The sequence below is a fragment of the Magallana gigas genome, chromosome 7 (assembly GCF_963853765.1).
Source record: "Magallana gigas chromosome 7, xbMagGiga1.1, whole genome shotgun sequence".
In the NCBI taxonomy this organism is placed as follows: Eukaryota; Metazoa; Mollusca; class Bivalvia; order Ostreida; family Ostreidae; genus Magallana; species Magallana gigas.
In genome coordinates, this window is record NC_088859.1 from 21,611,578 (window position 1) to 21,638,406 (window position 26,829).

Consider the following 26,829-nt stretch of genomic DNA (forward strand, 5'->3'; position numbering starts at 1 on the left):
GATCGGGGGTTTACCTTTATCGACCATGCTAAGGGTGGGTGTATCACTATGCTAAGATAACCTTTGCAAACACCATCATTCATATCATATTATAAGTATTACTGAAACATCGATTGCTTTTTATCTTATGACTATCTGTGAATATGACTAATTGTCACGTGTACGTAAGTCAGATTTAGTACAATTTTCTGATGTGTAGCAACAATCCTGAAAAGGTCGCAACTAAATTGAATCTTAAGATTTACATTTTGCCCCCCTGTAACCAGGAAAGAGCAAAACGTCATGGGGTCGAAGAAAACAAGCAATATAATCATAAAAAGTACGTTTTGACGTATCCATATATAAAAAAGTAATTTAACATTTTCAGATTTTCCCGTTTAAGCTTATATAGATTAGGGATCATGTTGAGGTTTGCTTAGCTAGCTGTTCAATTTGATTCACCACTCTCATAAACCATGACAAAAGTGTAGCCCTTTTATTCTTTTTAAGGTCAGACGCGACATGTCTTCCATTTTTTTCTTATTTCCCAATCTCCGCAAGATAAAGGTTTTCATTACCTCATTTCAACTATATTTTCATGTTATTTATAAAAATACATTGTATTTTTCTATTTACCTTTTAATATATAGTTTCAACTAAAAACATATACTTTGACTTTATTAATAATCATTGCAGTGCATTTTGCATGCTTTTAAAAGAAAAAAAAAGAAAAAAATTATATCCTACCGCCAAAATTAGCCTGGTAATGCACCCAAAATTTTGGTCATGAACATGTTTAAATCAAAAATATCATGGAAAACTGTCCAAAACTGAGGAATGTCACATATGTCCTTAAAAATCCTCTATCTATAAAGAAAATTTTCACACCTTTCCACACAGTAAGCAATGGAAAACGGAATACAGTACAAATGAATTTAATTATATTTTAACAATATGAACAAGAAGTACGTTATTGAACGTATTGTGAGAATACAATGAATGTTTATGAATGTACTTGACGAAAATGTAATTAATTTTAATGAATATTCATGAATTTTACAATTGATATATATGAATTGAAATTTTGTTTTAAAAAATCCATATATTCAAATCCATTTCCAAAGCAAAATTGCTTTTATTAAATTAAAACATATATGAATGCAAAAAATCTATATCTACATGTACATATAAAATTCCATTTAAATAACAAACAGAAAAATATTTAATACAGATGAACGTTGTTGAAATATAAAAGTACATGTAATTATATATACATTTTTAAGTATATAACGTCACAAACAAATAATAATAATAATACATGAAAATAATTTTGAATTCACATATAAAAATACACAGTAATAAAACTAAGAACAATGTGACATTTTTTGGATGAAAAATTGAGAGAAAAAAACATATTTCTCAAAATAAATTGATAGTAAATAATTTGATTTTCATCAAAATGAAATTTGAGTTTATGATACATTCCAGTCTTTTTTAATTAAATCAGTGAAGTGGAAATACTGGGTGATCAAATTTCCAATTCTTCATCAAAAGACGATGAAATACTCCGCAATATTCAAATAATATTATCATCATGTGTATATCATAAAGAAAATAAAAAGAGCATGGTCCAGCACGTGGCGACTAACAACCAATGAACACAGCTTAAGCCTGAAGAAGAGTTCTCCTTATCAGAGACGGTCACTCGGTTCTGTTTCATTTCGTTCGCTGTCTGGGTGGCCGAGCCGCTTGGGACGAGAGTACGGTCCATTTTCACTTCGTTTGCACTTAGGGTGCTATTGTTGTTGATGGAAGGCAAGTATTTGTTCCAAAAGTGCATTTTTCTTGTTCTAAAAGAGTCTTTGGTTTCGAACAGTATTTCATTGTTTCGCGAGACAAGATGAGTAAACTTTTTGTTACTTTCCTGATATGGTTGCAGATCCTGGTTTCTGAAGAAAGGGGAAAACAACAAACAGAAATAAGTGACATGTAATGGCAATGAAGAATAAACCATTCTTTCAATAGACTGTGATTTGTGTGAAATTGTTCAACATGTTGCATACAAAATGCAACTGATTACTGGAAAACTAATGCAACCAATGCAACTTCAAGTTGTTTTAGTTTTTTTGTTTTAAAAATTAACCATCGGATCAAATGTAGGCACGTTTTCAATTATTGTTATCTTTTATTTTGTTGACTAGTTTAATATCTTTGACATCTGCAGATATTCTGATACATGTATATGTACTTACTCTTTTCCCTTTACGAAGTCGCTCCAGATGGTCATGACTTCCCTGCTGGCCTCCTTGTCCAGGTCGTCATACGTGAACCTCTTATGGCCGACCAATGGAGCCCCGAACACATAGTACAGATCTATCCCATGGGGAACACCTGGATAAAAAGGTAAAAAAGGTTTTATGGGGTTTCTATTTTGTTAATTTGATTTTTTATTTTTGTTTAATTTACATGTATTCGGTTTTTTTGTTTGTTTGTTAATTGTTCTTTATGTCATATCTGAACCAAAAATTACTTTTTTTTCATACATTTCCATGCTTATTATTGCATAATTTACATTCCAGTTGACATAAGCCTGGAAATATTCATGTTCTGTACATAACATTACAAATAAATCAGTCCTCTGCATGTTTTTATCATTAGGAATTGAATTTTATTTTTCCTGACGGTAAATATATACTAGTATAGCTAAAGGGACCTAAACACGATTTGAGCTAAAAAAACAAAAATTCAAATTTTATTTTTATTGTTTTAAATAGTTAATATATATATATATATATATATATATATATATATATATATATATATATATATATATATATATATATGGTTTTCATTAATGCTTCGTCAAAATTTGAATGTCAAATATTGAGTTTAAAGCAAGATACATAGTTCTTTGTTATGTAAACAAAGTTATTGCTTACATATGTGTAGTATTGGTAAGAATTTCGGTCAAATACAGTTTACTGTTGTTGATAATATCATTTATGAATACATTGAATCAGATTATTTTGTTTGCCACGAGTAGTTTTGTCAAACAAATGCTAATTTCTTTACCTTGCATTATATGTAAACAAGTTTTGTTTACATTACAATCATTTCTCATCTCTCTATCTCACATCTTGACTTCTGACATTCAAATTTTTGTCAATCATTCAAAATGCATAGGTAAACTTTTATAAACATTAAAAATAAAAAAAAAGTTTTATGTCAAATCATGTTTTAGTCCCTATAAAAAAAAGTTAACCAATGACTTAAAATGAATTACTTTGCCAACGTGGATGTGGCGAGTGTGCAGACACGTGATCAAAGCTGAAGACGTACAGCTCCTTAATGTACTGGCTCAGCAAATCCGCCAGGCGAATCATTGGCGCGAAAAACACAAAATCAGCATCCACCTAAATATATAGACAGCAACTAATTTATTGTGTGAGCAAACCTTGCGAGTCTTGATAAGGTTTGTTTAAAGTTACGTCAAAGGTGTGAAATTTATATAAACATTTATATGTCAATAAGAACTTGAAGACAGACGAGGGGCAAATTTTCTTCTTCTAAAAGATAACTCTTTATGTTATCGCGTAACTACCGATTGGTTCGGTTTGATGATCGCGATGTTTTATGTAGTTTGTGACACTGACAAAGAAATCTGAGAAATAATCTTTCTTTACTTGATAATGGATATGATGGACAGCGTGTCTTAAAACCGAGATAAATTTTATGATATAATGTTGGATGTTTCACTTTTACTACTGAGTTTTTAGTAGAAAAAAAATATTCTAAAAAAGCTCAAGAAATCCAATACTTATATCAGTTCATTTTGCAATCGCAAAAAAAGTACGGAAATAATTATATGTTTTTATAACTATTCGGCGATATTAAAAATTTTCGATTATCTTTTAATTATCTTTTATTATGAATTGAAGGTTCGCAATTTTCAGGATGAAATCAAACATCTGCTGAAATAATCTATAAATTTAAGAACAAGGTTAAACTAACCTTATGCTGAAGAATGTACGCTGATGATTCAAATTCTTTGTATTCCTTGATAACAATTTCTGGAAAAAAGAAGACAAAAATGTATAAAACGTATATATATAACGTGTATATAATACGTACATATACACGTATAGCTAACATTGGTTCCAATAGCTAATACATGAAAATATTCAATCAAATGATTTTGTAACTCCTTTGATAAATCTCACATGGCACTTGATATGAAATTTAATTGTGGCTACATTCTGGCTCTTGGGATCGTGATTCAAAGAAATTGAAATCTTCCTCATGTGAATATAATAACATTCTTATGAGTTATCCCCAGAATGATAAAATGCTTGCTTTGTATGCAAACTGTGTTGAGAAATCACTTTTGCATTCATTTTGCATTGATTTCTTTAAACAATGATTTTATTACACATTCAGAATGTTTTCATATTTTCAATTTCAAAAACAACAAAATTTAAAAAAACAAACAAACAAAAAAACCAAAAAAAACCCCAAACAAACAAATCCTCCATTCAACAAGGAACGGTCCTTTTTCTAAACAAACTTTGCGTGGAGCCCTTCACATAAAAGTGGATCGTGACAAATTTGCTTTAATATTCAGCTTTGTATTTTCAGAGATTTAAATGTCAAATGTCAAGTCAACTCTGAAGAAAAAAAAAGGACACTCACAGTGGAAAGTTTATAAACAGAAAAGCTCACTTGAGCCCATGACTCAGGTTAGCCATGAAAGTCAGCAGTGATTTCTTCAAGGTCTATTTTTCACTTTTTTCCTCGGCTAGCATATTTTGAATTTTTAGCTCTATAAATATACGATATGTACAAAAACATGACTTACAGACAGGTGTCTTAGAAATTAACTGAAGATAATATTTATCAAATTGGGTAGACATCATTACCTTCATACTCAATTTACAAACAAGGCGGGGATAGATAAGTTTCAGATTACCTACTAAACGCCATAACTTTTTAGAGTGATGAATTCATGATTTAGTTGAAAAAAAGATGTCCTAGAAAATTATTATAACGACCAATTCAAAAATATCTTTTCTATTTAAAGGATGCAAATTTTGACCTAAATAATTGAAACCAATAATAAATGCACTATATTTTTTGTGCTTCTTTGAGTTACACCACAGGGTTGTTCCGGCCGGTGAATCAGCTTTCGACAATTAGTTTATTGGTTAAAGTCGTTGATTCATCGGATACTACTGTTATTATACTTTTTGGTAAGGTTCAATGGAAGGCATATTTTAAACTGTACACGCACCAAGAAACAATTCCTGTTTAATTCTAAATATCCAAAGAAGTATGAATTACATATACCAAGTTCCGAAACAGTGTGTCACGGTGTGAAACGTAATTATATTTTAACCATTTTAAAACATTAAGTAAATTAACCTTTTCAAACCTATTCTTGTTTTTAAGATACTTTCTTTCTTATTTTTGATAGTTTTTGTGTGTTTTTGTTTCTGTTTTTGTTTTTTGGTTTTTTTTTTTGTATTTTTTGTTGTTGTTTTTTTTTGTAATCGGCAAATGTGCGAAACTTTTCTATATTTCGCATTTTCTTAACCAGACTAATTCAAGACACATGATCCTATGGACAATTTATCTTTTATTTAATTAACAACTTATCATATATCTTAATATGCAATCTTTCCACCAGGTGTCCCTACCTACTGCTAAAATGAACAATATGTGGTTGTTCTTAAACTATTTTGCTCTATTCACGGTCAATTGGAATAAGACCTTCGTTGCTGATACAGCCAAAACTGAAGTAAAAATATATTTAATGCATATTGTATACAATTATATTGAAAAAGTTTAAAAACGCGTATAAGCTTGTTTGAGATACAACGAATTCGAATTAAACAACAAAACTTGAAATCGGGGTTGATCAAGACTTAGACATAAATGAAAATAAATTTAGTGAAAGCTAGGTACGAAGGCTGGTAAAGTTAAACATCTGCAATTCTCAAGATCTATCACATAATTTTTTTTCTCGAATCTGCATCATTTATAAAGAAAAACAACATGTTCTGGTCGAATAAAAAAATTGGCATCATTATAAAGAATACTCTTAACACATTAAAATCTACAGCGCGGTTACAATGTAAATGGCAATCTTTTAAAAAGTCTTTCTTGAACTTCAAAGAAGTATAGATTTGAACATATTTACTAGAAGCGAAGAATTCGAAGCATATTTAAACTTCCCTCACTAAGTCATCCTCATTCATATAATTGGGCCTCGTTAACAGACAAATTAGAAATTCCCTGGATACTAAATTCGCAGACGATACAAAAAAATTACAATTGACCTCGACCCTTTTAACCTTGACCTTGAATTCGATTAGTCCGTATTAGAGACACGGTATGATACTCGAGATGACTAACAGTAGAACGGTATGCTGGTTTTGTTTGATGACACATGCAGTTTAGAGTTAAGATAATTACTACATCCAAGGTGGGTCTTGTTAACGGATAAATTTTCGTAAATTTTCTCTTTTTCCTTCTTTCATTATTTCAAATGAGTAATGGAAACATCAAAATATTGGGAAGTTTAATGACAAATCGGTTAAGCACAGACTCGGGCGGTTATAACGTTTCATAAACGATTCGAACTTTTACGTTGAATCAAAAGAAGGCCTCCATTGCTTTATAATAAGGACTTCCCATGAGATGAATAAATGATTACTCTCAATAATATTGAAACATTAACAGTTAGGGTTGGATCATGATGAACTTATCAAGTTTTTAATGATTCAAATGAAAAATGTACCGAGACATTTTAATTGAATTGGAACACTTTCTTCAAAGCCGCAAGCTCATTGCTAACAAGACGTGCAAAGTGCCCCCACACTTCTGATACATGCTAAGGAACAGGAGCTTTCCAATTTTTAGTCATTCTTTGCAATTACACAATCCTATTTTTTTTTTTTGAAATACCGATAGCATTGAAAACTGAATGATTCGCAGATCTAAAGATGCACCATCACGTTTGAAAAGGTCGGCGATTGCTGTAAAAAAAAGTCCTGAGAAAGTGGGTGAAATTGGATAAAAAATTCCACGCGATATGATAATGGAATTGATGCATGACTAATTTACCTCTTCAAATTGATCACATTTAATCCTTTAGGTCATCTAACTGGGGCTAGTTCGTTACAGATTTTCATGTTTGTTGCAGTTTCTGAGCAATTTAAAAATGACGAGACGTGGGAAGAATGAAGTGTAGAAATGCCATTCGCTAAATTCCGGTAGTTTACTAAGCTAAAATAATTCAAGCTTTTCGGGGACATTGGTTGTGTACAGTACATATGTAATTACACAATAATTACGTATTAATTCTGTTTAAAGATTAACAGAGAAAAAATAAAATCCTTGAGACAAACGTCGTAATACATTAAAGATAAGTTTGATGACGTATGGAAAAGACTTTCTATACTCGTAAGCTTTGCATTTCATTTTTGAATTGCTGACTTGCGCAATGGTAGAAAATATCACTTGCGAGAACGAGGTTGTCGATGTAAGTTGTTTACAACTTCAAATCAGTATATATTTGATAAAATATCATATATGGTATATACGTATATGGTATTTTCCAATTCCGTTATGGTTGATTTTATCCTTCCATCATATAACCATACAGAAAATCTAAAATCTCTTATTTACAGTTTTCAATACTTAAAAAAATCCGTTGCCGAAAGCAGAAATAAATGAAAATTTGGCGTCCAAGACCCCTTTTGTGTTTAAATTAGTTAAAACTTGTGTTATGATGAATAAAAGAGCCAAAGGTATATTTGGGTTTTGTTTTTTTTTAAATGTTGGCTAAATTTAAGGGTAAAACTGGCTTCATTGTGCAATGATATCATATGAGATCACTTTTGATAAGGTTTTTCCAATAGCGTCAGGATTAATTCAGTCATTTACGTTTTACGTTTTTATTCTTGCGGAGTTATTTATGCACGTTTACGCAATGTCAAAGCTTATCGATTTCTCAGAACTCTCGGTCAAAAAAAAAATTCGGATGGACGTCCCAGGTCGTCCATCCAATTTTTTTCCAGTCCAGGAGCTATGCAGACCTACAGCTACACGGACATATCCTCCACGTTCATTTCATGTATATAAATAAATACTGTACACGTATTACCTACATGTGCTCACTTACCATTCGAAGAAATTGAGATGAATTTCTCAACTTCTACGCTTTTCGATCGGAAATCGACAGTCAAAAAACGAATTGAACGATGCGAAAGAAGTTAAGACGGAAAAGGAAAGTGCAGAACTGAGCCATCTTCGCTAGAAACGTTTGCCATTCGTTTTTCAACTTTAACCCTAAAACATTCTGTGTAAATAATCTATACCAAAATATTCTCATACATTTTACCGCGGATGTCATTTCTTCACTTGTCTCTGAAATTCTTTTAAACGTTATAATAAGCCCCATATAGTGGCGTGTTTACATATATAAATGACTACTTTTGATTCGTTTTTGAGGTCGGTTAGCCTAGTATAAAGATTGTTTAATATAAAATTTTCTTCGTTGAGCTACAGGTATATGTACCGTATGTATGTTTTGTCACAAGTATTCCCAAATTTAAGTTTACTACTGCACAATATGGATATACATGTAGATGTTTTTACTTCTTTAACATAAAAATGAAGACAACTATTGTTGATGATGATGATGATGAAAATAAGGGAAATGGTAGTGGTGACATAAAATTATATACCGGTAGAGCATTGAGGAGAAGGTAAAGGGTAGTGGTGATGATGCATTTATTAACTATAAAAGAAAATACGATCAAAAGGTTTTGTCATTACCTGTGAAATTCTTTACGTTTCTAAACACTGTATTATATAATTTCATCACTTCGAGCAAGTTGGCTTTAGTAAAGGAGACAACCATTTTCACATACGCCTCATCTACAAAAAAATTATAGTAAGATGAAGAATAGTTTAGATAATATTTGTATTATCCAATCAGGCCATAAAAATATTAGATGGCTTATATAAATATTTGTAGCATTGAATTAGATATACCAAACATATGGATGTGGATAATCAAACTAGCTCTATCTTTCGATATATTATATTTCGTAGCAGAGGACTGATAAACAAGTGAACGACAACTTTATTGACAATAATATTTTTAAATACAGAATTCATAAACTTGATGTTGTAATTTGATTCTATGCCATGTTGTTTTATTAGTTTTAAATATTTTGAACTAACACCATCGCTGCGTGTTGCGACGGTTGCAATTACTTAACAGCCAAAGTACATATGTATATAACCCCGTAATCTAGCTCTGGAATCTTACTACACTAAAGAACATTGTGTAAGGGGAGATTTTTCAGAATGAACTGATAAAAACGACTTCACAGCTTCTTTTATGAATGAAAAAATTCACAAGTACGCCAATGAGTAATCGGATTCTTGAGATATAGATAAACCAGTGTATGATATAAGTGCTATTCTAATCAAACCCTGAATATGAAGTCTTGCTTTTTAGATCAATTGGAAAGCCCTCGTCCTTTGTGAAGGCCAGCAGGAAATGGTCAGCGTTTAGAGACTGTCTGATGACGTCATTGGGTCGCCCAGGTAAAAACTCGCCGTCAACAACTGCCGGAAAAGTGACCAATTCCCGTGGAGTTTCCTGAGAGGAAAATCATAAACATGCTTCAACGTGCAACCCGGATATCTCAGTATATCTGCCTTAACTTCTCTTGAAGACTTTATAGAAGTCCAATATCAGGTTGGAGAATTTGGAGCTATTACCGTATATCCGTTAATTTTCGCGATGATCAAATGTTCGCTTTTTTCGCGATCTCTGTTAAATGGCAAAATATTGAATACGCAGAAATTATATTCTATATTGTTTTCTATAAGAAACTTTTATATCGCAAAAATGACTGACGCAAATTAAAAATGCTACGCATTTTTCCAATTTTGGCAAATTTTGTGACACGCGAAAAAACCCCGGATATACGATAATACGAGAATATTGATAAGTTAGGTAAAAGGTTTAGATGTTTTTATAAATAGCATAAAATTCTACAAAAAGTTTTGCTTCAATATGTGAATTTTTTTTAGGTATAATTGCATATCATCCTGCCATAAGTAAGTGACATGATTAAAAAGTGATGAAGATCATTTTGAAAATTCTACAATAACCAATTCAGATATGGTTAATAAAATTAGAAAAAAAATCGTACAATGTATATGCAAAGATTCTGAGACGATATCAGAAACTTAAAATAACATATCAAAGCAAGCAGGTTTTTTTTCTCAATTGAAAGTGCTCACCAGTCCTTTAATTGTGGCTAACTGTGTTTTATTTAGGGATTTCAGGTATTCTTTGTAAGTTTTGTTTCTGCAGTCCTCAAACTCGCTACATGAGGGCTTCAAGTTGGTACCCTGGGGAAACTGGGGATCGGTCATCGCCCAGAAAGCCAAAGGGGACCCGCTGTGTACAATCACTCGCTGAAAAAGGCCTAAGTAGAAAGAGACGATATCGTTACTTTCGTCGAAATTTTGATGACGGATATTATACAACAAAAAATGATAATGATTCTTATAACATCACATAAGTCATATTTATACGACATTAGAATTATCTGTTTAAGGGAAAATCATCCCTGCAATTCAAATTTGAATTTTTTTCTTAATTTCTTTTTTTCCCCCTTTTTTATTTACAAATCTTCAAGTGTGTTGCGTTTTAATACAGAAAGCAACCAAATCAACAATTTTTACGTTTAATCACATTTAGCGCTAAATAAACAGTTGCTTATTGACAAGAAATGTCTCTCTTTACACTACACAACATAAACATTCTAAACACCTTTAGACATTGGCGAAGTAGACAGAAACCCTACATTGGCTGCGCCTGCGCTGTGACCATGTATGGTTATCATGTTTGAATTTCCGCCGAATTGATCGATATTTGACTTAACCCATTTCAAAGCTTCTATCTGATCTAGAAAACCGTAAGTTCCGTCCAGACCTTCGTCCTTGGCAGCAACGAAACCTGCAAGTTGAAATAAAAAAAATATTATATCTGTGTACACACATTAGCATGTCTATTATAAGAACCTGTACTACATTTGAAGAGAGCCAGACCTTCTGGAAATTTGTCAGCACACAGCATTGTATAGGTAAAGACGCAATAAAGTTTTCATATCTTTGGCGTTTTTCTCCATCAGCAAACTTAGATTTGCTCTCTCTCTCTCTCTCTCTCTCTCTCTCTCTCTCTCTCTCTCTCTCTCTCTCTCTCTCTCCATCAACATCATAAAAACAATGTAAAATGCAGAAAAATTTCATTACCCCGTGACTTTTAGAGCCTGCAAAAGCAAAAATGACAAATGATGCTAACGAAAATGGGAAAAAAATTAGGAGAATCTTTAGACTTGACGTTCAGTGCCCATGTTGAAGATTTGAGGCGGCCTGACTCACCATAAATCCCCAGCCTGTAGTTGATCGTCACTACGATGATGCCCCCGTGTCCCGCCAAAATGTCTCCCTCCAACATGGACCCCATGCCGTCTCGGTTCGAGCCGCCATGCACGAACACTAATACAGAGGTATTTCCCGACCTGTTGCTCTCTACCTGCAAGTAGGGCAGAGCAGCTATAGCAAGTACAAATCGATCTGTTTTAACTATTTTGACGAATGAACAGTTGTTAGAAAACTGTCGTATCATTGATAATGGTTTTTCTATGAAGTACGTCATAATTAAGAGTTTCAGACGCAACACTGAGGCAACATATATACGCCGATAGGCACCGGTGCATACAATGTTTTTTTTCTGAATTTACGAACCTAACTATCATAGACTTTATTTACGTTTTGTTTTTTTGTATAAAGTAAAGTGATTCAGTTAGAATACTAGTATTCTTGCGGTAAAGGTGTCCGAAAACAACCAAGATTGCGATTTTCAGAAATAATTTTCTTTCGTTTTTAAATAAACCATGTTTACTAAATTTTCTGCACCGTAATGTTACATGAACATCTATCGATATTTATCATTTTAATTGAATTTCCTCGCGCAATGCTTTCCTGCTTTTTAAGAAAATATATATGTATATCAGTTGCATTATCTTTTAAACAAGCTTTTTTGCAGCTAGTTCTCGAATAATAGGGCACCAATTCAAGGTCGTTGAATTCATACGTACAATGTTTTGGAGTTATTATTTAGTTCAGTGTACAGTTCATCAATCCAATTTGTACAGAAGATATTTATAATGACCCCTTCCTCTCCCCCAAAAAAGTTTCACTTCAACAGTAGTTTTGTCTGACTGCGTGCGTAATATCATTCCTGAACTCTATAAATGTCATGTATCACAATACATTGTAACGATGAACGATCACGATAGTTCAACAATGGATGAAAGGAGAGAGAGAGAGAGAGAGAGAGAGAGAGAGAGAGAGCATTAACATGCGTCCTCTGCAATTTTCAAGTCTATCTGCAAAATTTCCCATTCTTAGTGTACTGCAGTTGTAGGAGTAGGAGCAAGGGTAATTCATAACGAACCGCCAAAAATATACACCTAAAGATTACGTGAAAGGAATGCAGTAGCAAGGAGGATTAAAAAGAATCTTCAAACGAAATCCAAGATTGAGTATTTTGAACTCAAATTAATTCATCTTGTATTCTTAATGAAAGGGTGGCTTTCTTCCTTACTGCATGTGACCACCAAGATTGCGTATTAAGAAAAATAATCATTTAAACTCTTGTGTACGCGCTTGAAGGAAACACACATTCCAAAATGCTGGATCGCCCACAACTCTCATTACAACAATTTATTTTATCAATTTCTTAATATTCAGTGGCACCATTTTTATTGGGAGAAGTGTATTTTCATCTTCTGATAAATCTAACGGGTAATTATAGAAATTCTTACGGAAATGATCAAGTCAATCAATTCGTTCAGGGTTTTAAATAAAAATATTCCAACATTAGTTTCAGAAACTGCATTTAAAAATAATCAAAGACCCATTGACACATTTGTAAATTCGGCTATATATACTCGAAGGTCAACAAGTTGTGTTAGAAAAGCGGCAATCAAAGAGAATGAAATTAAAGTTTACTCGAAAGTGTATCTCTTTGGTTAGGTAAAAATCATAAAATATCTAAACCCTATGTTTCCAGTTTTTTTTTTTAATAAAAAGCTGTGGAGAATATCTAGAATGAATTCCATTATCATTAAATAGTGACGCATCGAAGATATATTCTTTAATACAAAACATTATTCCGATTAAGCGTTTATGTATATATAGTATTTCATTGATGAAAATGCATGTGATCTGAATTTCCGTTTTGAACGAATTCTCCATTTTCGCGATAAGAGCAAAACTCAACCCCGCAGGCCATTTCAGATTTTCTGAATGGCAAGAAAATTTGTAAAATTACTTCCCGCTAATACCTCGGCTCTCTTTTTCTTTTTAATAAAGATAAGTCCTAAATACCGGTATTCCCTCATTCAGTCGAGTTCAGCATTGAATACTAGTAGTAGCGCCTCAATTATGAAAAAAAAATCACATTTCCTTTCCAAAAACCGAGCTGTGTTTCTTACGTTGAAACCAATTATATTGAACAATGGTTTGCTGACGCAATATGCCTTCTTTGAAAAATTCCAACTCGCATCTGTATGTCACATTCGTGCAGAAAGATTATAACCTCTAGGGATCTCCAAGAACTCATCGCGGACTGCAAAGCTTACGTGTTTGTGTGGTTTTATGGGTTTTTTGTTTTGTTTTACTTTTCAATGATGTCGTCATTTCATACGTAAGGTCTGTGATCAACAAATTACATAATAGATTCCCCTGGAAATGTCGAATTTTAGATATGATTTTCCTGGTCATTTGTTGATGAAAAGAAAAAACAATAGTCAATGCATTATGATATAGCTGTGCTTCTCAAGAAGGACATGCCCGCCAATGGAGATAGATTTACACAGGAGGTTCATATTAATCTGTTCCTACCGTAATTTTTAATCTGCAGACTTGAGATGCTGAGGGACCCATGTCAAAGAGCAGAGACATATAGGACCTAGATGTTATTTTGATTCTTGTAATTAAAATGTACAATAGTACACACTACAAAACAAATACAAGATCTTTCTATTATCACTACGAATAAATTGCATTTGATTTCCCATCAGAATGTAGTTTTAAAAGCAAAACTGTAAGTGTTCACTGCTCTTGGTTAATGACGCTTTGTGTAAGCACAAGTTCTAGTAAACAGTCTCAAATTAGACTTCGAAAACAATTAATCAATGCGAAACTCTGATGATCAGGATCCGACACGGGTCCACAGCCATACACAACAATTAACAAGTCGTTTAATTGTTTATTACTCTGTACTGTAAAATGCCACTTACCATGTGCATGAAATAGCGAACGTAAATTTTAACGCATGCGTCGTTATTCCGTAACGTTTGCGTTGAAAAAAAATGTAAAAAAAAAAAATAAACAAAAAACAAAAAAAAAAACAATATTTACGCATTATAGTAAGAGGTCAAGATTTGATCAAATTTATTGTTTGATAATAATTCAATAGCGTGGTTAAATATTATACATAAAACATATGTATCGAGCTCAAACGGGATGAAAAAAAATCAAGAAATTAAGCAGAGCTATAAAAACCAACATCGAAGGCGGAGAATCCTAAAAGATACGCTTGTCTTGTTAAAAAAGAAACTGAAAAGAAACAGATAGTAAGGGGTTAAAAATACACTTTCCTCTGAGGGAGATCAGAGGGAGCCAGCGCGATCAACAGATGTAAACATGATTGAGGTTATGGATTTAATATCAATTGCTAACAGTTTCACTTGCTAGAACGGATACCGATCAGAAAAGTTTGTGTATTATCTTGATTTGCTTGAACCTTGATAACAAAACATCAGTTAAAAAAAACAACATTGCCAAAAAAAACGGATTCGTAATACTTTTTCTATGAGTCTTATACTTGTATTGCTCCTTTCAAGAAAATTTCAAGGTTCTTTGAAAGTTGTACATGTATATACTACCTTTCTGTCACCTTCTTTTAAAATTAAACAATGAAGAACTGTTGCTGTTTGTATATGAGAAACGGTTTTTTTTAATATCCGGAAAATATTATATTTATTCACATCTTTTACATAGTTTTGATACAAAATTACTAAAAAAGAGGATTATTCATAAATCTATCTTTTTAACTACAATTTTTTCATATAAGATCTATTTACCTATAATTTTCTATATTTATGTAGTACTTATTTAAGTCAGTACTTGGTATTTCATTAACTACAGTTTGTATATGCATGTACTGTATATCAACTACAGCTAGGGTTTACCTCCGGTATGTATATCAACTAGAGCCACCCCAGTAAGTATATCAACCATAACTAGAGTTTACCTTCATTATGCATATCATCTACAGCTAGGCTTTACCTCAGAGTATGCATATCAACTACAGCTAGGGTTTACCCCCGGTATATGCAAATCAACTACAGCCAGGGCTTACCTCCGGTATGTATATCAACTACAGCTAGGGGTTACCTCCGGTATGCATATCAACGACAGCCACCCAGGTTTGTGTATATTAACCATAACTAGAGTTTACCTCTGGTATGCATATCAACTACAGTTAGGGCTTACCTCCGGTATGTATATCAACTACAGTAAGGGCTTTCCTCCGGTATGTATATCAACTACAGTTAGGGCTTACCTCCGGTATGTATAACAACTAAAACTAGAGACTTTACCTCTGGTATGTATATCAATTAGCTAGGGTTTACCTCCGGTATGTATTACAACTATAGTTAGAGCTTTCATTCGGTATGTATATCAACTATAGTTAGGGCTTACTCCGGTATGTATATCAACTACAGTTAGGCTTACATTTGGTATGTATATCAACTATAGTTGGGGTTTACCTCCGGTTTGTATAGCAACTACAGTTAGGGTTTACCTCCGGTATGAATATCAACTACAGTTAGGGCTCACATTCGGAACGTATATCAACTAAAACTATAGACTTTACCTATGGTATGTATATAAATTATAGCTACGGTTTATCTCCTACATGTATATTGAATACAACTTAAGATTTAACTTCCGGTATGTATATAAACTACAGCTATAGTTTACCTCCGGTATGTATAGATTCAGATACAGACAGTCCTCGCTAGTGTCCTCGAATCCGGGGAAATACTCATCGATGTACATCATGTCAGACTGAATACAGGCCGGGGGCAACTTCTGGGCATAGCGCACTCCCTCCCATGATGTGGGCGGCATTGGTCTCTGAAATTAAGATACATGTACATACTGTAGTTTTATAATTATTCGTTGTTATAAACTTTCGTGGATTTAGTAAAATGCGCGGTTTTTAACGATACGAAAATTCGTATGCAATGTTCTTATAAATACAATATGATATATATCAAATATTGTATTTCAATATTACGGAGATGTGTTTGATTTCAGGGATCAATTCGACAACGTGCGATTTAAAAAAAAACAACCTGGTATTCGACGAAAATTGACGAAACAACAGAATACAATGAATACTGGTACATGTATCATCAAAGTGTAAAAATGATTGGCAAATATACAGTTATTTATAAAATGTTCAAAGTACTAGTATAAGAACTTTAGGGTGGGGTGTTAACATATTTTCAGAAAGAACACAGCTCATCAAAATCAATCATGATAAACCAAGTTTTTCGATAAGTTATATTTTGTTCCCACTTAAACTATTTCTTTTTTTCAAAATCGTTAAAAGTATTCACGTTCCTATAACGTGTAAATTCTGAGAATCTGCTAAATTTGCTATTAAATAAACTGGGTTTTTTTTTTACCCCAGTGCAATCAAGTAGTTGCGTCCTTATTGCATCAACACACCTTCTATTAAAAGAGCGTTTCCCGTTCGTGTTTTGACATTCGTCTTCCTTTTTATGCTTTTAAAACGTAAAACTTGTAACTTTTAACACGATAAACCTCCCAAAATCTTAATATTTACAGGTGCTATCGAGTCGCAGGTTGCGCATTTTCTGTATACATCCATGCACTTTCACGTGCTTTACATTCATTCATGCGCGAGTAAAACTGTTCCGGAATGTCAAGCAGCTCGGAATCAAAGTTCTCTATTTCGAAAACAATGCCCTTATCTCAGAAAGCAGAGTTTGTGGAGAAAGAAATTCAGACCTGCTGTCAGTAGATTTGGGGGATGCTTTTTTCCAAAAACTAACACATGAGGTCAACAGCATTGATGGTGGGGGATGTTTATTTTAACGATAAAAAAAATAGGAAAAACAAACCAAGCCAAAGACTGTTATAAGCATTCCTAAAATATCCGCGTTTCAGCAATTATGAAATTACATTCAAAAACAACATTTTTGATAAGATTTTTATGAAAATCTTAAGTAGCAGATAAAATAGTATTAATCCAACATGTATATCCAATGGGAAATGCCCAATATAAGAACGCATTTTAATTTTCCGGAAATACTAGTAAGTTCTCGATTTAAATTTTACGAAAAAAAAATAACTGCGCGATATTACTGGCAATGTATATTTGCTAATGTGCTTATCTAATCAAGATTTGGATGAAAAAATGCAAAACTGTATTTCAAATGCAAAATCTCTGTTAAACAAAAGATATTGGAGCGTAAAAAATACCAATAAGATTTTAAAAAACACACACACATTAAGTTAAGATTTTGTCATAATTTTTAGCAAGGCTTTGGTTTCATACATGTATCTATTTTTAAGCTCATCATTTTTTTCATATAAATAATAAATATACATCGATGACTGATTTATGCTTTTTGTATACGGACGTGGTAATGTTAAACTAGACAAAGACACAATACACATGGCGCTTAAAAGTACTACAATGGCATATAAAGAAATTTGTGACGTGAGCAGAATTCCATACAATCCATAAAATACATGTACAGATAAAATCTTATCGTTGCATTGATTTTTGGAATGACGCGCCCCTCCCATATGTCGACTCTTACATGTCAAAGCTGAATAAAATATCGACACTTTTCACATTCTTTCGTACATTTTGATTTAAGAGAAATTTTGGCATTCCAAAAAATTCTGCAGTTTTTTTGGCTTAATAAACTTAATGCTCCCTTAACATAAATGTCATTGCAATTATGTTGGCCTCCGTAAGTTCTTAACATTTATAACTCTTTTATAACTGCATATATTGAAGACGTTTAAAATGTAGAAAAGTAAATTTTTAAAAGACAACGATTGATGGAGACCAGATTTTTTTACAAAATGCACCTTCTGGCTCGGGTGAGCTAATAAAACGCCACAGGAAGTAAGAAAGGGTGTTACATCCTCCTCATTATTGAAACATTTCAAATTCAGAACTTTTCTTTCGATAAAAAATAATGAAAATAGGCAATCTGTAATATTCCAAAATTGATGTAGCGCGTTCCATTTCGATAAACTATCACAGCCAATATAATTTAACCTATTTCATATTTCGCTCGGATTTTTTTTTGTATTGAAATGAGCAATAATAAAACAGAGGGGCGACATTACAATATGCAAAAGGGCACATGCAGACAAACTAACAAACAAGGCCTACTCCACTTAGCCCGCCACCACGAGACAAGTCCATGTATAATAGCTTTTTAACTATAAAGTCCTAGCATTACTGTGATGGGACCCACTAAATCGCCAATAAATGTTCATTAACAGCCATATTGAAATCCTTCAATGCCCTGCAAAGAACTGGCGAGATCTGAGAAGTTGGACAGCGTGATACAGAGGAATGCCGGATATTGCTGCCATTTGACAAGAAAACCATCAAGGCCAAATTTACTACAGGGTCTATTGCACTTAACATTGCGACATATGTTAACCGTGTTATAACAGCGATGCAGGTCTTGTTTTGTTTTTTTTTTAATAAAATGCACGGCATTACGAAATGTAAAGGACGATACTAATAACAAGAAGTGTGTTCGAGAAAAACCCTTGAATAAATATGATAAATACATAAAGGAGAATAAAGTTGATATATCTACACGCGTTTCTTATTACATGTATAGTTGAAACGTAAATAAATCGTAAACTTATTGTAAAAAAAAAAATGGTAAAAAATAATTATTATTTTCTTCAATTCAATATTATCAACTAATAATAAAAATCAGTTGAAGCTTCATTCGAATATTTGGAGGAAAATCCCCGTATGCTTCATAATATTGTAAGTTCCATTACCTCAAATCTAAGTTCATTGACGGGTGGCGTGGCGTAAGGCACTCCGAGGAAAGAGTGAATCCGTTTCCCGGGGATGCGTTCAGTGACCACGCCGCGTATACGTCCGTAGGTCGTCTGCACAATCAAGTCCTCCTCGGAACTACACAATCGGACAGAGTAAACTACTACAACAAAACACAAACAGACTGACAACATTTTCCTACAAATATCATTTAGAAACTGAGGCTAATACATAGTGATTGATATTTATACACAGAACTCAACTCTCCCGCGCTTCGCGAACGCAATACAACTTGCCGACTTCGACTCATCTGATAAATTCTAAGCAAAAGCCTTCCAGATCGTTTTTGGCTTCGCGCATACTTTGACAAGATCTTATGTTTATAATACATATACTAAAGTCATTTGCAATTTGTTCGTGTCTCGTCAAAAGAATCAAATCAGGTCCTTAGGCACCATACAAATACTTCTTTCTTTCATTCTTAATATTTATATCTGTCATCTTTAATGGTTCAATTAAAAAAAAAAAGATTAGGATTTTCCAATAATTATACTATTATAAAGAACTTTAATATTGTTTGATTAAAAACCCAGCAAATAACACCGTTACGAACCTAAAAAAAACCAAGGGTGTCTTTGGTTAAAAGTATTCTCCCTTTTTTTAATTCTTTTTTTTTTCAGGTAATGATGTTGTTTATTTAGCAAGTACAAAAAGTTGCAGGTTCAAAGGATGGCACCTACAAACCACAGGCACTTATTTCTGCACACAAGTATGCACTAATCATAGGCGTCGGAAGCAAATTGAAAGTGGGGGGGCTAGACTAATCCTCAGAAATATTGAGAAAAAAGTAATTCCCAAAATCATGGAAATCCTAATCCGTGGGGGGGGGGGGGGGGGGAAGTATACCTTTACTTCCAAAAAAAAATTACTTACCCAAATTTTTTTTCCAAAATCATAAAATTCCTAATCCGTGGGGGGGGGGGGGGGGGGGGGGGGGGGGGGGCTAGTATGCTTCTGAATCTAACTTCTCAATCTTTCAAGGTAAATTAAGGAACAATAATCTTTCCTGCGAGAAAAAGTGGGGGGGCTGAACCCTCTATCATGCTATGTTTCTAATGGTTAGGTATAACTTTGCAAAAAAAGTGGGGGGGCTAAGCCCCCCCTAGCCCCCCCGGTTCCGACGCCTATGCTAATAGTGTAAAGTACCAATCGCCCTGCTTTTTTCACGTGACAAGTTTCTATTTTCAGGGTTTTTTCTCTTAATCTCAACGACTATATCAAGAAAATTGGGTTCAAATATTCTTTCACAATTTGCCTTCTGAAGAAATATTAATAAACAATTTTTTTCTTGTAAGCATAAGTTGGTCCTTAAATCTTTGTATTTTGTATCCAATAGTCTTTGTTTACGACATGCCTTTTTGTTAAGTTTGCACCTTTTGATTACAACTGGTCAAAGATCGATATCTGATATCTTCACACACAAAAAATAGAAAGAAAAAAAAAGATTTAACATAAAATTTGACAAAGCCATCATATTTAGAGTGTACCAATTCTATCAAAATGTTCCAGCTTAAACATTTATTATTGAGATTATCAGCAACATCACTATTCAAATTATGTGTCCTTAATAAAATGGGTCAATGTCATTTAAAACTATATTTGAAAAAACAGATACCCACCTACAAATACTTCAAATATTAAAAAGTGAATTCATTACAAAATTTATGAGATTTTTATCCACGAACACAATTATCTAGCTCTGCTCTTTCAGACTGTTTGTAAATGTGTACAAATCATATAGGTGTATCTCTTGTATCATTAATATGGTTTTAGTGTGAATAAATAAATCGATTTTAATAAGTTACAGGCATTTAATATTCAAAGTGTATACATGTCAATTCTACCTGCGTCCCCTTAAAAGGCCTCTTTGTTGTTTTACACGATTAAAGGGGCGTGGTCACGATTTTGGTCAAAAATTAATTCTCCGATTTTAATGTTTACAATGCTTCAGTAAGGCATTTTTAATATGCAACCAAAATTTGAGTGTCATTTGTTGAGTTTTAAGCGAGTCACAGAGCTTGCAATTCTTTGCTACTAGTATGTACAGAAATCCTTTGTTTATATTTTGAATATTGAAGTGAAAATTACAGTTTTAGACCCAAAATTACGTGTTAAACGTTAGGAACTGTTTGTTTTTGCTTAAAATGAATAAGAAGATCGACAAATCAGTTTGAAAAAGATTTTTACTGGTATATTTAACATATGTTAACAAAAACAGGGCACAAGCCTTGTTTACATTACAAAGAGTTGTGAGCCATGAATCTTGCTTATAACTCTATGATTGACTCTTAAAACAAGATATCTGTGAGCCAATGCTCACTAGTGATACCCCCGCTCTGATGTGAATATGCAAAATAAGCAAAGTCGACATTTAACAGAAAGCTGGCATCCGATTGGTACAGAAATATATCCCACAATATGGCATGCCTAAACAAATAGTGTGTTAAAATTTCAAGCATCTGCGATAAATAGCTGCCGAGAAATCTTTGACGAAAATTTGTTTGAAAATTTTGGCTAAAAAAAAACAAAGTCATTATGAAACAAGAAGTTGACGTCCGGTTGATACAAAAATATATCCCACAATATGGCATGCCAAAACAAAGAGTGTGTTAAAATTTCAAGCATGTTCGATATATAATTGCTGAGAAATCTTTGACGGAAATTTGTTTGAAAATTTTGGCTAAAAATAAATAAAGTACTTATTTAACAGGAAGTTGACGTCCGATTGATACAAAAATATATCCCACAATATGGCATGCCAAAACAAAGAGTGTCAAAATTTCAAGCATCTGCGATATATAGTTGCTGAGAAATCTTTGACGGAAATTTGTTTGAAAATTTTGGCTAAAAATAAATAAAGTACTCATTTAACAGGAAGTTGACGTCCGATTGATACAAAAATATATCCCACAATATGGCATGCCAAAACAAATAGTGTGTTAAAATTTCAAGCATCTGCGATACATAGTTGCTGAGAAATCTTTGACGGAAATTTGTTTAAAAATTTTGGCCAAAAATAAACAAAGTCGTCATTTAACAGGAAGTTGACGTCTGATTGGTACAAAAATATATCCCACGATATGGCATGCCTATACAAATACTGTGTAAAAATTTCAAGCATCTGCAATAAACAGTTGCTGAGAATTCTTTAACAAAAATTTTTTCTCGCAGCAACAAATTTTTAAAAATTCACATATAAAAAATTGAATTATCATGGAGTTGGCCCCCCCCCCCTTTTTTTTGGAGTATGTAAAAAATTAATATGAAAATAAGGAAAGGAGGATTAAAATTGAAGTTATATACTACGCGATATATATACTCCCCCCCCCCCCCCCCGGATTAGCATTTTGAAGATTTTTGGAAACTTTAAATTCTCTTTTTTTTTGTTTTTTTTTTTTTTGCTTGTCAAGATTTTTTGGATGAGTCTGGCCCCCCACTTTCAAAAACGATGCTACGTGCCTGCTGCTGTAGTCACTTGATGGTGTGCCCTTAGACAATTAAGGCACTTTATCGACATTGTCACCGTCCACCTAGCTGAACTTGGATACCGGCTTATGCTGGGAGTTAAGGTAGTCCATCCATTACTGAGGTAAATTTAAAAAATTTTGATTCAGTGATATAAACTACATTAAATACTTATTTCAAAATTACTTTGAGGCCTTATTAAGAAAGGGAAAGGTTTTGCAACTTTTAACCAAGAGATTTGCCATCTGTACAGTAAAGATATATTTAAACATGCATATCCCCCATAGACTTCCATGTTAACGTTAAGATGTGATTAATTTGTTAATATTCAAAATTAAAATCTTTATTATTCAACAAACACCTTAAAATAAGATTTTGGTAATCAACCTTGCAATCTATTAGATATGAAATACTATATACAAGGTTATTTTCGCCCCGTGTTATTTACGCCCTTCTTCACTTGCAAACGGTTTCGCCCCATCTTAAATTCGCCCAAACAAAGTTGTGTTTAAAGTGAGATTATCTGAGACATTGTCATTCGCCCAGTCTTAAATTCGCTCGCTGACAACGAGGGCGAAAATAAAACGGGGACGAATACTTCCCTGTATACAGTATGATAATTAGATGAACCTCCTTAATCTTCGATGGACTGGTGTCCCATCAAAGGGGAGTCAGCAACTCTTCTCCGCTTAGTACCACGGAAACTCGAGATCAGCAGCGGCCTTATGTGCCTTCAAATAGCACAAATAACCATATATGATAAATAAAACCTTAATCCACATTATTATTTACTAATAGTTTTTTACTATTGGATTCCAAGGAAACTTCTAAGAATAATTGAAAGAGGCTTTAGCTGTAAAAGTAATGGCAACTTAGTTTTCATAATTTAATTATTTACCAGGAATAAATATATAGTGATAAAGTATTCAATTCGTACAAAAAAAAACAACCCAGAAATAATTTATCTTTAGATACTAGTAATCGTCAATAGTGTAGAGTAATGAAAAGCATGACCTTTACAAAACTCGTATCATGCAATTAATTTAGAACTACTACTTGATAATATGAAATAGGAATTAGAAAACATGCACCATATGTATTTATAATCAACATCTGCTGAGGATTATCCCCTTTATTACTTAACAAAACCGAAAAGTATAGTTTCTGTGGCTAGTATAGACTAGGAAAACAAGAGGCCCAGAGGCTACATTGCTCATCCGAGCAACAATAGCCATAACTTTTGATCAAACTAGCTTTATGATATCAAAACAAAACATTTTGCCAACTTCACCCCCCCCCCCAATTGTGGTCCTTGAATCTACACTTCCTGAAAATGCTTTCATACGAGCTTCTCTGGCTAAATGGCTTTTGAGAAGAATATTTGAATATGCCAGCAAAGAAAATGGTGGGGGATAAGATAGCACAAATGCCCATTTGATTTAGTCGTAAAGTACAATTTCATTTTTTTTTTTCAATTAAGTATATTTGATATATTATAATACAAGTTTACAAAAGAATTTTTTAAAACATAATTCAGTCTAGAATGTTTTAACAAAAGTAAGAAAAAAAAAAGATCCTAAAGTTTTGGTGGTATCGAACCCACAACCTAAAAACCCAAGTTCTGTAAATTTACCCAATGTCTGGTGCTCTACCCACTGAACCATTTCTGTTACATCAAATCGTAATGTTTAAATGCTATATGAGACTATTGCCACGAATTTACGGACTTGCATTAATTTTCTAAAACGTTCAATTGTTTGGATACAGTATGAACGGAAAATATGGAGCTCAGACCCACTCTATAAAAGAAAAGGCATTGAAGTTCTAAAACTGCCACAATTTGGAGGTTTTGATCAGCACTCGCTAGTGTAAATCAACCTATTACAAATATGGGTTAACCGATGTTTTGTTGAATATACATTCTTTTAAAATATTTAAAGAAAAATTATCAGGTTTTTTGATATTTCAATTTTACTTCACCTATCTTCTTTTACAAATCTAAATTATCTACCCTTGAAAGAGGGCGTTGCCCTTCGTCTTAAAACTGAATCTCCTGCACCTAAGGATGCTTTTGGATAAAACTGGTCAAAAATTGACCGAGTGGTTTTGAAGAAGCCGTCAAAATGAGAAAGTTTACAGACGGAAGGTCTGACAAATTGACGCCAGACAGAAGTGTTCAGAAAAGCTCACTAAGCTTTCAGCTAAAAACTTCTGTATCTTACATTTGTACCAGTTTATCAATGACAATTTTTATAGTGCAATTTACGCTCACATGGACTACACACCGAATCACAAAATGAGCATTTTTTTGAAGACCGTTTCATAACCTTATTTATTTTTATTGAGACTTTAATTCCGTGTACTATGTAGAGATCGATAATATTTATGGCAACTGAAAGCACGGACTGACAACAGTTTTCTTTTCCGTGTGCGTTACTTTAAATTACAACACAATTTATGCTTTCACTAACTTTACATAAATAATATCAAAGGAATTCAAATCGAGAGAATTTATACAATTAACCAATAAATGCTTGTTTTACAAGGTTCACATGGGAAATAGAGGTGACGAACATTGCACAAAAAATACACCGGTAAATGCGGCGTCAAAAGAAAAAAAAAATAAATTAACTAGTCAATTTTCATTACTGCATGTTATCTTAAATCGTTTAAACAAAAACAGAAGGGTGTTTGAAATGTAAACTCTGATGTTAAGCCACAGGAATCCTTTAATGAAACATACATTTGTATAAAAATAAAACCTAAAATCCACAGAAATAACATTTATAGCGTTGTCGTGTCAAAATTAGCTGATCCTTTACAGATCTTCACTGTAATACTTTTAACTAATTTAGAATATTATATAAGAACAAGCGATAAATGAACATAGAAATCCTTTCTAAAGGTTCTTGAATTGTAATTATAGAAACCATCGAGACAATTTAAGACACCGACATGTAACCAAGATACAATGCGTAAAGTTGCACTCCGCAGTTGCAGATGTGTTCATGCATCCTTAAATTTACAAGAGAGCAGATTTTTCTCATGCTAGAATCTCCTTATAAATTGATGCTCTATGTCGCATTGCATCAGCTTTGGCAAGGTTATATCAATCAAAATGAATGCACTAGGCAACAAGATAGTGTTGATAGCTATTCTGACAATGTCCATTTCATTCATCATACAATTGATGTATGATATTCTCTCATCTAATATATGTCCTGTCTTTCATGGTGTATTTTCACTTCTTTTAAAGATACCTCTTGAACAGCTGTGTTGTAAACCAAGTACAGAAGTAATGCATTGCATTTTGATGAGATTGTCAAAGATAGCCGTTATGGGTCACGGAAACCAACTTTTTCTACGGAGGTGTTTACTCTGTATATTATTTCTATACGATATATGTGGATTACTTCATAGGCTGTAAACTGCTGATGGAGTGATTGCAATAAAACCATTCATTTGTTGTTGACGTGTGTGTTTTGGAAAAGATTTTTTCAACCGAGTGCCTGACAGTAAAACACGGTTAAAGCCAACATGCTGATAACAAATTCCTCTTACATTGAAAGATTGACGTTTGTACCAAATAAAAATTGGTTGTCCGTAGCGCTTCACTTTAATTACTGGATGCTATCATATACTAAGATTTACACCCCCTTCCTTCGGGAAATACCAAACGGTTGAATCTTCTTTGAGGCGGAGAGGTTCCCTACCCTGTATGAGTGTTAAAGATAGTACACCCCCCCCCCCCCAAAAATACATGTACATATAAATACATATTCTACGGTCTAATGAATGGAGGTGTCTATCTGTTCATCCGTGTCATACGATGACTTTTCAGTATATTTGCCATGCAAATTTAAAATTTATATGCTCTGAAAAAAGGATTTTTGTGTGGTTCGTTATGACCTTGACCTACAAACTTCATTCAAGGTCACTGCACATCCTTTGACCATAGACACTCTGAGCGAAGTATGAGCACGATTGGACTAAAGAAAGATATGATATGCCTGGACAAGGATTTTATATATAATTCTGCTAAGATCCTATCTTTTCACCTATAGAAATGGTTCAAGGTCACT

At 33.1% G+C, this 26,829-nt stretch overlaps 1 protein-coding gene and 1 long non-coding RNA gene across 2 annotated transcripts; one reads left to right on the forward strand and one right to left on the reverse strand.

Moving 5' to 3' along the window:
• Positions 1 to 1,026: 1,026 nt before the first annotated feature.
• LOC105339084 (neuroligin-4, X-linked) lies at positions 1,027 to 19,536 on the reverse strand. Its single transcript, XM_011444497.4, has 11 exons — positions 19,222 to 19,536; positions 16,126 to 16,281; positions 11,449 to 11,602; positions 10,838 to 11,023; positions 10,303 to 10,490; positions 9,502 to 9,652; positions 8,818 to 8,919; positions 3,991 to 4,049; positions 3,263 to 3,392; positions 2,232 to 2,370; positions 1,027 to 1,928 (listed from the first exon to the last, which is right to left on the reverse strand). The coding sequence occupies exons 1-11, from the start codon at positions 19,414 to 19,416 to the stop codon at positions 1,583 to 1,585; spliced, it is 1,806 nt and encodes a 601-aa protein (XP_011442799.4). The 5' UTR covers positions 19,417 to 19,536; the 3' UTR covers positions 1,027 to 1,582.
• Positions 19,537 to 22,746: 3,210 nt separating this feature from the next.
• LOC136276703 (uncharacterized) lies at positions 22,747 to 26,494 on the forward strand. The gene is made up of 2 exons (XR_010715231.1): positions 22,747 to 22,851; positions 26,004 to 26,494. It is a non-coding gene; the product is annotated as an uncharacterized lncRNA (long non-coding RNA).
• The last annotated feature ends 335 nt before the right edge of the window (positions 26,495 to 26,829 follow it).